The 12,394-nt window shown below is 47.8% G+C and overlaps 1 protein-coding gene across 3 annotated transcripts in view; it reads left to right on the top strand.

Moving 5' to 3' along the window:
- Positions 1–9,988, top strand: part of PPP1R10 (protein phosphatase 1 regulatory subunit 10) — a 79,679-nt gene extending 69,691 nt beyond the window's left edge. For all 3 annotated transcript variants that reach the window (XM_085636513.1, XM_085636165.1, XM_085636596.1), the window contains 9 exons: positions 1,441–1,588; positions 1,755–1,913; positions 2,789–3,035; positions 4,180–4,255; positions 5,435–5,641; positions 5,955–6,072; positions 6,646–6,750; positions 6,877–7,647; positions 8,177–9,988. In XM_085636513.1, the coding sequence (XP_085492639.1) occupies positions 1,441–1,588; positions 1,755–1,913; positions 2,789–3,035; positions 4,180–4,255; positions 5,435–5,641; positions 5,955–6,072; positions 6,646–6,750; positions 6,877–7,647; positions 8,177–8,286 (1,941 nt within the window). In that variant the 3' untranslated portion in view covers positions 8,287–9,988. The remainder of the gene's footprint in view (positions 1–1,440; positions 1,589–1,754; positions 1,914–2,788; positions 3,036–4,179; positions 4,256–5,434; positions 5,642–5,954; positions 6,073–6,645; positions 6,751–6,876; positions 7,648–8,176) is intronic.
- Positions 9,989–12,394: the final 2,406 nt, after the last annotated feature.

Genomic DNA, 12,394 nt, shown 5'->3' with positions numbered 1-12,394 from the left:
TAGAAAGGAAACCATGATAAATTAAAAGTATGCACGCCGTGCCCCATCGGTTTCCCCTCCCTCTCTCCCACTTCGCAGCCCCCCCAAACCCCCCCCTCCCAATCCCCACCGGACTTCTCGAACTAGGAACACTGAATGTATGCTCGAAGGCTGCAAATAACAGAGCAACATTCAAGTTAAAAAAAAACTTTTCACTTGCCTGTTGACGATGTAAATGGCAAAATCCTTCCCAGTGAGGCTGTAAAACACAGAATAACCTCGACTGCAACCAAAGAATCGGCAGCAAGCACAAGGCAAAGGACGAGTGAAAAAAGCGTCAGCCTACCAAAAGGTAGTCGTATTCAGGAGCTTTATGCCCGCAAATCTTGCAGCACTTCCTGCCATGGACGATGCTGTCCCCCCTCATTGGTGGAAAGTCAGTGGTGACGTACCTATGTGCTCATTGGATGCTGTGCTCCAATAGAAAAGGCCCATTTGAAAATAATGTAGAAATGCATGAAGCAAACGTACCTGCGACGTAGGAGTGGACCACAATGAAGGTGAGGTTTTAGGGGCGGATTGTGCCCCCCCCCTGAGATGGTGTTGCGCCCCCCAGATTAAAGAACTCTGATCTAGAGGGTAATTCAGCTACAGAGATAGCAACTTCTATAGGTCATGGCAAAGCTACGCCATCCCATAATGCCACATCTGGTAGCAAACAGTTCTCCTTCCCCTGATCATTCTACACCTGTCTGGTCGATTGCAGCAGTTTTTTCCCACCTGACAGTCCATAACATCGGACCGGTGGGTGTTGGACATAAGTCAACATGGTTATTGCCTGGAGCTGATCACCCCTCCTCCCAAATTCTACCTCCCACCTAGAGACCCTCTCTGGAGCATGAAACAAGAAGTGGAAGCTCTTACTCAGAGAAGCTATAAAACCCTGTAAGCATCTGTTCTTGGCATGTAGTGCTGTTGATTCACATGCGGCCACCCTCTTCTCCGGACACATATGGTTCTTGCAGTTATCTATACTTTCATATGCATGAACATCTCTTTACTGACACTTGTACTCCTTCCTCACCCTCTTGCGGGAAAATAATGTAACAAAAGAGTTGACGCCTATGCGCATTATCACCATACGTGGTGACTTGAAAGACTTCTTCGAAGGAAAACTACTTGCACACATGCGGACCCAACACCGGATGGCAGGAATATGCAAAGCCTGTGAATTTACAGCACCACAGGCCAAGAACAGTTGCTTGCAGGGTACGTAACATAATCCCTTTACAACTCCCTTGCCATGATGCTTTCGCTTCCCCTTTTCTTTTTTTGTACCGAGGCCTGTCCAATCATTAATTAGATGGTTGCTCACATACTTGCAGCCCTGGATCTAAAATGTGTTTCAGGAACTAATTTTGGGGTCTTAATTGTCCTCTCACCATCTCTTGTCTTCTGCAGCCTGGTCCCTTTGAGACCAAAGCCACACCTGATGCGAGTGAGACCAAGCCACCCTCCCCTGATCCTGTGCCGACAGTGGAGGCTATGGAAGTGGAGCGGCCGACTACTCCGGTGCCAGCAGAGGAGATTCCGGAGCCAATGGAGATCGGTGAGTGGAACTATGTGCATGTTGCTTAATCAGACTGGGTGAAAGCGAACCTGAATGCTAAGGCAGCCACGAGACAGATTAGGTGTTTGTGGGAAAAGTAGTAGGTTCAGATTGGGCTTTTGTTCCCTCTTGGGCCAGTTTGACGTCTTTCCAACTTTTATCGTAGTTCCAGTGCCTGTTGTAGCCATAGAAGCCACGCCTGTGGATGTCCCCATGGAGGTTCCTCTGTTGACCAAGAAGGGAAGAAAGAAGAAGACTGTGACCTGGTGCGAAGAGAGTAAACTGCGTGAATACTTCTATTTCGAGATGGACGAGACGGAGCGGGGTAGGTCTGACACCATATCTTTACTTCAGAAAGACCAACCGTCCACTGACAGCCAGATATGCCCCCGAGGTCATGGGCTGGTTGTTGCACACATCAAGTGCTAACGTCTACTACTCTTCCAGGGGATGATCATCATCAGTAGTCCTAAACATGGAATAATCCCGCTCACGTGAGGGGACCCCAGAAGGAGTCCCCGCATGCTGACTGGACCATTCAATGCTTATGACTGAGAATTCCCCTGGAAGAGAATTGAAAGCTGCCTCCCCTGGCCTCCTTGACGAAGGTGCTGTCATTCGCCGCCACTGTCCCAGACTGTTTTATTGGCAGCAGCTGATTCGTCCGCAGTTACCTGCCCATTGCAGTTTACCTGACAGCATTTCCTGTTTGCCTGGTGCCTTTCCTTGGTAGAAAAGTAGCCCGGTTTTTACCTTGCTCAGTAGGGTCTACCTAGTCTAATGTCCACAATCTGATTGATTGTTTGTAAAAGATTTTGATTGGTTTTTGTTGCTGTCATCTAGTCCTTGTCACATTGGTCTGTACCCAATCAGGATCACTTCAGCAGTGAGATGCAGTTTCTGTGTTCGACACATTAGGAAATATGCCCATTTTCAGTCTGCCCTGCAGAAAAATCCCATAACAGGTCATAACAATCACCTGGTCAATGCCCTTTTGTGAAGAAGATGGGTGGTGGGTTATTAAAGTACTTGTTAATGCTTTTTTGTTTTGGAAGTGCAAAGTAGCATCAGGATGTGCATTTGAGCCCCGCCTCCTGTGACTGCTGCCTCGCCTTGACACTTAGCCAGCGTCTGCGCATCTTCTGACGTTTCTAGACATTGGAACTCTAATCTCCCGGCTCTTTTCTCCCCACCCTCCAGTAAACGTGAATAAGATCAAAGACTTCGGTGAAGCTGCTAAGCGGGAGAAGATGATGGACCGGGAAGCTTTTGAGACGGCGCGGCGCCTCAGCCACGATGCCATGGAGGAGACTGTCCTCTGGCACTACCCCAAGCCTATTGACATGATTCCTACTCTTGTGCACTGGGGCAGTGCCAGCCAAGAGAAATTCACACAGGCTGAGCGCGAGAAGCTGATCCTCCAGGAGATCTTTCTGACCAAAGAAAGGTGTGTGTGGGAACTGCTGTCTGTCACTGGCTGTGCGGTGTGCAGGCTGCTAGTTCCGGGGAGGCTTTCACCCTCTGTGTGTGACTTTGTAGGCGGTGGGGTGGGAGGCGGTAGTTCTAGGGAGGCGTTCACCCTCTGTGTTTGACTATGCTGGCGGTGGGGTGGGAGGCGGTAGTTCTGGGGAGGCTTTCACCCTCTGTGTGTGACTTCACAGGAGGTGCTTAGGCTGTAGTTCTAGGGAGGCTTTCACTCTCTCAGTATGTGACCTCATAGGCGGTGGGGTGGGAGGCGGTAGTTATGGGGAGGCTTTCACCCTCTGTGTGTGACTTTGTAGGCGGTGGGGTGGAGAGGCAGTAGTCTGAGGAGGCTTTCACCCTCTGTGTGTGACTTTGTAGGCGGTGGGGTGGAGAGGCAGTAGTTCTAGGGAGGCTTTCACCCTCTATGTTTGACTATGCTGGCAGTGGGGTGGGGAGGCTGTAGTTCCGGGGAGGCTTTCACCCTCTGTGTGTGACTTCACAGGCGGTGGTGTGGGGAGGCTGTAGTTCTGGGGAGGCTTTCACTCTCTCAGTATGTGACCTCGTAGTCGGTGGGGTGGGAGGCGGTAGTTCTGGGGAGGCTTTCACCCTCTGTGTGTGACTTCACAGGCGGTGCTTAGGCTGCAGTTCTAGGAAGGCTTTCACCCTCTCGGTATGCAAATTCCCTGGCTGTGTGGTGTGGGGAGGCTGTAGTTCTGGGCAGGCTTTCACCCTCTCAGTATGTGACTTCACAGACGGTGGGGTGGGGAGGGGAGGCTTTCACCCTCTGTGTGTGACTGCTGGCTGTGGGGTGGGGTAGGGAGGCTGTAGTTCTAGGGAGGCTTTCACCCTCTGTGTGTCACTTCAGTCGGTAGGGTAGGGTGGGGTGGGGGAAGCTGTAGTACAAGGAATGTGTTCTCCCTCTCAGAATGTAACTTCCTGTCTGTCGGATGGGGAGGATGCTAGTTCTTGGGCGTCGTTCTCCCTCAGGCTGAAAGAATCCTTGCATAAGTCCCATACTAAGGTTGATGAAGTACATCTGTGTGATTTTAGACTTCCACCCTGTTGTGTGGGTGGTTACTCTGTATAGTCCTGCTAACTTGAGCTACTCTTTCCATTATTCTTTGCAGAGTTCCAGACAGCCCGCATGAGCCGGATCCAGAATCCTACGAACCCTTCCCCCCTAAACTCATTCCACTCGATGACGTAAGCACATTTTCCCTTTCACAGAGCTTCCTAGAAATTTGCATGGTCCCTTGTGAATCTTCCTGGTACCAGCGAGATGCCATGCCATGGTGGCTGTCGCCTCCATTGAGCACTGGCTTTAGGCCTTAGTTGTGAATGGCTCTCTGGTTGAAATTCAGAGGTGTGCAGTTTACCGTACCCACTAATTAACTAATTAATGGGCACGATATAGCCCACTTCTAGTTAAGTTTCGGCAGGTCAACCTGCTGGTATTGACATGGAAAAATGGGACAGTATTTATTGTGATCAGGATGTTTGGGTTTACTGCACCAAAACTAACATGGTATTTCCCAGAAAATAGGGATGAATTCCTACCGATAGTGAGTAATTGTCATGTGCAGTAAATAACCTCTACCCCCCCCCCCCCCCCGGTCATTGGTGTTGAGGATGCATTGGGTCAAGTGTTCGAGGTGTGGATGGTAGTTGGTGGTGTCTGAGGATTTCCTAGACAGAATGGAGTTGTGGTTGCATGACCACGGTCTCTGACAAAGGTTGTTTGAAAGGGTATGTGCGGAGCGATTTGTAGAAGAGGGGGAGAATAGGAGGGGGGCGGGGCGGCAAATGAGAAGGTGGAATGGGGTTCCCTTGGGTGATCTTTGCAAGAAGTGATGTCTCGTGTCCACTTATCTGTAACCTGCCACTGTTCTACTATGGCAAAGCCCCGGATGAAGCACATTTTGGCACCAAGCCTTTTAGCTCCTTTTGCATCTCGAGTAATCGACCTATACCTGTTCCCTTGGTCTCTGTTAGTCACCCACTTTGCTGCAGTGCACGGAATCTGAAAATTGACTCCCTTGCCTGCCCCAATTACTCCTGGGCCATAACAGTGTATTTGTGGCACCTATTATCTTGCGTCCTATTCGCTTTTCTTATTTGGTGACACCCAGTTTCTCCGCAGTACAATCCGCACCAAATGCTGCATATACGTGCGTAGTGAGAATTGTAATCACTTTAAATATAAGTAGAGTGAAACTTGGTGCAATGTTACATATAGGCTTGTACCTCTGCTTTCTGATATTTCTGTGTTTTTAGGAGATTAATCTCGAAACAACAAAGGCTGTGGTTGTGTTAGATGAGGCATGAAGATGTTTGATATCTGTACTCAGATCTTTGAGCGTGCACCATTCTGTCCTTCTTCAGGAGTCCTCCATGGATACCACCGTTTTCCAGGATTCCATGGACCATGCGGCTGCTTCTCAATCTCCTGATGGCGCTGGAGGAGCAAAGCTGCCACCAGTCCTGGCCAACCTCATGGGCAGTATGGTTGCAGCCAAGGGGCAGCCCGCACCTGGTGTTGCATCAGCCATCAATGTTATTAATGTGCAAGAAATCCTCACCTCCATTATCGTGAGTAGAACAATGCAAGCCCTGCGAATATTTGACATGCGCGCTTGTTGTGATATTGGGCTAAGTCATGGATGTGTCACCAACATACAACATGGTGTTCCGATATATCCTTAAATAGTAAAGGCTCGGGCATGGAGGTATATTCATGTAGTTAATTAAGGGATTGAGCAGAGTTACAGAGCAAGCTTTGCGGAGCATCGTTTTCATGCAGTGTACATGTTGATTATGGATCGTATCTTCTATTGAGCTGACAGACTTTTCATGCATAGTCCTTCATTAATCAACTTCTGTCTATTTATTTGATTTTTGGCAGGGGGCTCAGGGTAACCAAAAGCCAGAGGACCTACTAAAGCAGCCAGCCTTCTCAGATAAGATAAAACAACTCCTGGGTAATCTTCAGAGTCAGCCTCAGCCTCCTGCTCTTCCTGGAGGTAGGTAACCACTTGTTGGTGGTTTTAATTCTTAACAATGACGTACAATGCTTTGCCTGTATCCATTGTTAGACATGGTAGATTGCATGCATAGATCTTGGAGAATGCTGTGTCCTGACGCTGATGTGCTCTTTATTTACACAAGGGGGCGCCAGAGATTCAGCTTCCTGTTGAGCGTGTAACCTGGGTTTTACAGATCTGTAGGTGATTTAGTCTGCGTAATGTTCCCTAGTTTATCTGAAGGAATAATGTCTCTGGTTTAAGAAGTAAAGTTCTCATGTAAATGAATTCTTCTCAGCAGCTGCCCCTCATGCTTCAGTTTTTACTTGAATACTTATGAGCTTTTGCGCTTTGGCAGGAGAAGATAGGTGGCTTCCCATATGAGGCTAATTTGATGCACGCATTTCTTTAAGTTCATCCCTTCTTAATCACCTGAGTTTTATTGTGAGGGTTTACATTCTAACAGAAGGCCTGGCCAACTCGGCGTGGGGGAAGGTGTTGGGTCTTCTATACAGAATGTTTGCTGACTCAGTGTTGCGTTCTACTTAATATAAGGACTCTTTGTCTTTGTAGGTGGGCAAGGCTTGCTCGGACCTCCTCTGCTTGTGAACGGCTTTCCCCCAGGGCCCAAAAATATGCCGCATTTTCCACCAGGCGGGCCAGTGCCTCCTTTCCAAGGTACGTTTTGTTTGCTTCCTCCCTGCTCATGGCCTTGTTTAAACAAAAAACTATGCAATGAAAAGAAAACCATGTGCATAATTTGCTAACTTAGCTCATCCTAAATTTGTCTTGTTTTTATTTCAGGACCCCCATATATGGGTCCAGGAGGAATGGTTGGTCCTGGAGGTCCGGTTGGTCCTGGAGGTCCGGTTGGTCCTGGAGGTCCTATTGGCCCTGGTGGTCCTATTGGCCCTGGTGGTCCTATTGGCCCTGGAGGTCCTATTGGCCCTGGAGGTCCTATTGGCCCTGGAGGTCCTATTGGCCCTGGAGGTCTCGGGGGCCCAGGTGGGCCTGGTGGTCTTGTTGGACCCATTGGTCCAGGAGGTCCAGTTGGTCCTGGTGGCCCTCCAGGCCCGCGTATGATGGGCCCTCCGCTTCCAATACCTCCACCACCACCTCCTCCGCAGCATGATGGCTTCTGGGAGCAGTCAAACGAGAATATGAGAGGTGGTCCGCATGGAGGCATGAGGGGTGGACCACATTTCCACCGAGGAAGAGGACAGGGAGGAGAGCCAAATTACAGTGGTAGAGGAGGACATGGTGGATCACACAATGCAGGAAGAGGCGGCCTCGACCACGGCCATAACAGAGGTCATGACCGGGGACATGACCGAGGCCATGAGCGGGGTCATGGTGGCCATGATGGAGGTCGGGGGGGTCATGATAGGGGCTACGACGGTGGGCACGATCGAGGCTTTGATGGTGGTTACGATGGTGGTCATGATCGAGGCTACGATGGACATGACCAAGGCTATGATGGAGGCCACGAGAGGGGTCGAGGCCACGAGAGGGGTCGAGGCCACGAGAGGGGTCGAGGCCACGAGAGGGGTCGAGGCCACAGAAAGGGTCATGGAGGTGAGCATCATGATTTTTGGAAGATGCTACTGCGCTACTTGGGAGGGGTTGGGTGAGGTTCTTGATTGGGTTCTGAGTCTCTACACCATGGCTATATCAACAGTTAGACTGATTTCCTCCATGCGATTAGCCGTATGCTTTAAGGATACATTTCTAAGGCCAAGAGAGTCGCAGATCTCTGTGATACCTTGGTTTTTTTTGTCTCGCCGACACTCACTAGTTGTTGAGGTGTATGTACATAGGTTTTTTGTGTGTAATTCACAGTTGTTGGCAGTGTCTGGCTACTCACAAACTTCCACCTCAGTTTAGTGTAGCGTACTTGATCTGTTGTCCCCAGGGGAGCCTTGATCTCTTTCTATTTGGAATAGATGGGCAGTGTGCGTTTAGTCCAGCAATAAGGTGGAGAAGTATACTTAATGGAGAAGACGTTATGGGAAGATCTATGCAGATGCTGAAAGGACATTTTGGGGTGCTATTGGGGGAATCTGCTCCTTGTTCACTACTAACCTTGTTTTCTTACTTTTAACAGATATGTCCAGGCGTTCTGTGTGTCGCCATTTCATGGTGAAAGGTAACTGCCGGTATGAGCACAAGTGTGCGTTTTACCATCCTGGAGTGAACGGTCCTCCTCTCCCTTAGGGTGCTGGAGAAGGTTCCTACTAAAGCGCTTATCTCTCCCCACAAGGGATGGGGATATGGTGGAAAATGAAGCTGTAAAAGCTGTCTGAACTGGCGTGAAGAAAGAGCTGTTGGAGGGGACAGTGTCTTGTGCACTCCGATGGAGGCTGGAAGTGGAAAAGCATTGGCTCAACTTCTTGGCTTCTGTGAGGCCATTTTTGTTTTAAATAAGAAACTAAAACCAAGAGCTGCTTCTGGATAAGAACCAACTGCCCATAGTGGTTACTTTGATATCTACGACTTGGATATCCACGACTGTCTTGCGAGCATATCCTGGCCCGGGTCGCCAAATTATCTCTGGCACTGCTCTTTATAGCCGGGTGAACAAATAGAAATCCTTCAGACCGAGAAGAATGTACTTTGGTTTTGTGCCGTGGAATACTTGTTTTGCTTTGGAATCATGTTTTCAAATCTCTTCTCAGAGGAACTCCTCAAATGTGCATAGACTGCTGTGTTTTAGGGAGTAGTAGCTCCCTGTGAGTGCAATGCCAGTTGTTTGAGGGAGGGAACTACTGACTGCTTATGTTGTACTTGGGGATGAGGCCACTGGGTAGAAAAGTTTTGTTAAGGACTGCAAAAGACACATGATCATCTTTGTTTATTTTGGAACTGAATGAGGTGCAACTGTAAAGCTTCTGCACATGTGCTTGAAGCGAACAGCTGTTAGTTTGTGATACCGTCATGTTTAAGCTGGTCTTTTGATGAACCAAAGGCAAACTGACCCACATTCCTTCAGCTGCTGCTTCCTCCATCTCAGTTCACTTCGCAGCAGCACATGCTGTGTCTTCTACTGGTTGGGAAGTCCTGAGATCCTGTTTTCTACTCTAACAATAGCACTCGCTAGGTGGAGTGAGGCAGTTGCTGCATGTATACATTCCCAGTTTTACTTTAAGAAGGAGCCATGTGTTATGTAAACTATCCAATAGTCGTAGCATCAGAAAAGGAAATTGGTGGACCCCGTATAATTGGAGGAGAGTGGATGGCTTGAAAATGGGCACCATCTTGAGTTTGGGATAGAAGACCGCAAAATAGGTACTAAATAACTACTGCCAGCTGGCAATCTAATTAGAGTGGTACTTAAATCCTGTGTACTCCTGGTACCTGAGTTATCCAGGTTCTGGGTAAGAGCTTGGCAATCTCCCACTGGACTGAAGCAAGAGGAGGCCTTGCTGGCTGCTTTTCTCCTAAACACTAAGTATTCATTCACATTTACACAAGTATTATGCCGCCTTGTGACTAGCTTTGGAGTCACAAGAACTGCCTGGATATTGACCTCATATAGTGCATTTGCTTGATGGCTCATGTGGGAATTGGTATTATGAGCATATTTCATACCCTCTGTGCTATTGTATTTATAACAAGTTGTACTCTGCGCCTATTAACAGTGTTTTCAGGTAATGGAAAGCATAAACGGGTAGTTGGAGCCTGGAGCTGCAGTTTATGGTGTCAGCATACTACCTGATTTATGGATCCGTTCTCCTAACTGGCCAGCAGTATTGTGTGAACCCCTGTGGATTACATATGGGGTGCTAAAGTTGTTTTCTGTGAAAACTTGTTATTTTTTTATCTGTCTCGACAGGGACGCAATTTCAAGCTACAACTTATCTTCCATTTTTGTTTGTATATTTTGTATCTTAATAAAACTGGTGCAAATCCAAGTAAATCCATTGTAGTAAGAGCAAATTCATGCTCAGCTCACTAGTTAGGTTGGAGTTATTGTGGGTCCCTTGCTTTAGTTTGAAATCTTCTTAATTGGGCATTTTCATCGCAAACTTTTCCAAGTATATTTATATTCCCCAGCATTGAATCTTTCATAGATTCACATGCTTGTTTCTTCCGTTGTTGAGATGGGAGTCCACAGTAATTATAAATATTAGTGTAAGAGTCTTTCATCTAGGTCTGTTATTGTATGCCCAGTAGGATTAAATCGCAATCCACATCATTTTTTTGCATAGCCAAAGTCTGACCAATGAGAGCTGAGCATGCACCCTTCCCTCTTGTGCAGTGGCTTCAAACCTCAGTGTTTTTTTACTGCACAATGTGGAAATGGTCTCCCTGAGCTCTGCTCAGTTTTTTTCCTCACAGATTCTTTGTGGGATAATTATCTTCAGGTGAAGTCTTTTCATTTTATTTAAACTGTATCCCTCTCATCTGACAGTCTGCCATCATGTCAGAAGTTTAAAAAAAAATTGATTATTTAGAACATGCAAAAGTTTTGGCTAAATGAGGCTATTCTCAGTCGATCCTCACAAAGAGTGCCTATACTGATTAAAGACTGCAGATATTGTAGAACTTTTTTAGCTAAAACCTTACAAGAAAGGGAGGCAAGGCTGTTATGGCTTGAAAAGTAAAAAGCTTCAAACTCCAGACCCTGGAGATGACATACCCTGCCAAAGACTAAGGGATCTCAAAAAATGGAAAAAAATACTTTTCTTGTAGAGGATTTCCATGTATCGTCATAAGCACTTGAATAGTCCCGTCTTTGTGCTGGGACCCCGGAGCTCTTTAGATATATCTTCTGAAGTGGATACTTTTTCACCTTTCTTCAGGAAGGCCTGCACAGACACTTAAGAGATAGAAAGACAATAATGCAGCCAAAATAAGTAGGCTACACTGGCCGTATCTTCATCTTGCAGTGAAAAAAGACAGTCAGTATACTATTTTTGTTGTTGCCATTTTTGTGGTGTTTGACCCACAGAAAACTCCTTTGTTCGAGGCATATGGGCTGAAGATCACACACTAGTGCATAGATCGCCATCTGGTGTTGGGCCCGGATGACTACACTTTGTTGTGGCCTGGAAGAGTCTTTGTATGGTAGATGACTCCTCCTCTGGAGCATAGTGCGCATGGGCATCGACTTCATCTTCAGATTGTTTTTTTTTCCGCCATCTGGCTTGAATGTGTATGTCGCTCTCGCTCGGTTTCGTTGACGCGCGTTCCCTGATCCCTACCGTCGGTATTGTTTTCGATCAAGACTTCCTTCTACAGACGTCTTGAACAACCTGCACTTTTCAATTCCAGTGCTCGTCGAGGGCTGTCGGGCCCAACTGCGCCATTGGGCTTTCGGCTCATGGCAAGAACACCATTCAATAAGTGCCCTTGGTGTGGACACAAATCCCCCCACACTGATCTACATGAGGTGTGCAATCTGCGCTTGTCCCCAGAGCACGAGAGCCGAAATTGCCAGGCCTGTGCTTCGTTCTGGTCCAAAAAGGCAATAAGGGACCGTCTCACTCGGAGAGTCATGGCACAATCGTCTTCATCGGCACCAGACCCCTTATCCAGGAGACTCCAGTTCAATCGGAGTCAGAAGAGCAACAGCAGGAAGAAGTCATCATTTCCGAAGCAGACGATTCAGCTTCCAGAGCCAACTAGCAGGCAGAAGATGATGATCCCCCTCCAGCTGGTCAACTGGTCGTAAGTACAGACGATGACCCTATTCCTACTCCAACACCTCATGAGACTTCGGTTCCACCTCCACCTTTGGGCCCAGGTGCACACTGATCACAAACTTCCGATGCCCCGCCTTCGGCCCCGGCAACGAAGACTTCCAAAAAGCTTCTACGCGACTCAGGCTCGAGCCAGCCTTCAGTCAACCCCGATAAACAAATGGTTTTCAAACCAAAAGTGAAACCGATACAGACTTCGGCACAGAAGAAAATTTCGGTACCCAAAATTGTCGAACAAAAGCCCAGTCTGACACCGAAACAAACTCTGGCACCTAAAATGGTCAAACCGAAGCCAAGCTCGGCACCAAAGCCAGCTTAGACATCTAAGCACACTTCGGCACCTAAAACAAGCTACGGAACCAACAACTCCGGATCCGAAAAAAATCTCCGATCCGAAGAGAAAATTCGAGCCGAAAAAAGCTTCCGACTACAAGTCTTCGGAACCCAAACCATAATCCACTCCGAAGACTGTACCGGACATCGGTAAACCAAGCAAACAGCTCGATTCCAAACAGGGCAAACCGGCCTGAAAAAGGATTCTTCCATAGAAGAGCTTTTCCGCCCAGACCCAAAACAAAATGTTCGAGGCATGTGGGCTGCTGAATTCATATCTGTGCATA

The sequence above is a fragment of the Triturus cristatus genome, chromosome 1_1 (assembly GCF_964204655.1).
Source record: "Triturus cristatus chromosome 1_1, aTriCri1.1, whole genome shotgun sequence".
Taxonomy (NCBI): Eukaryota; Metazoa; Chordata; class Amphibia; order Caudata; family Salamandridae; genus Triturus; species Triturus cristatus.
This window is presented reverse-complemented; position numbering and strand designations above follow the sequence as displayed.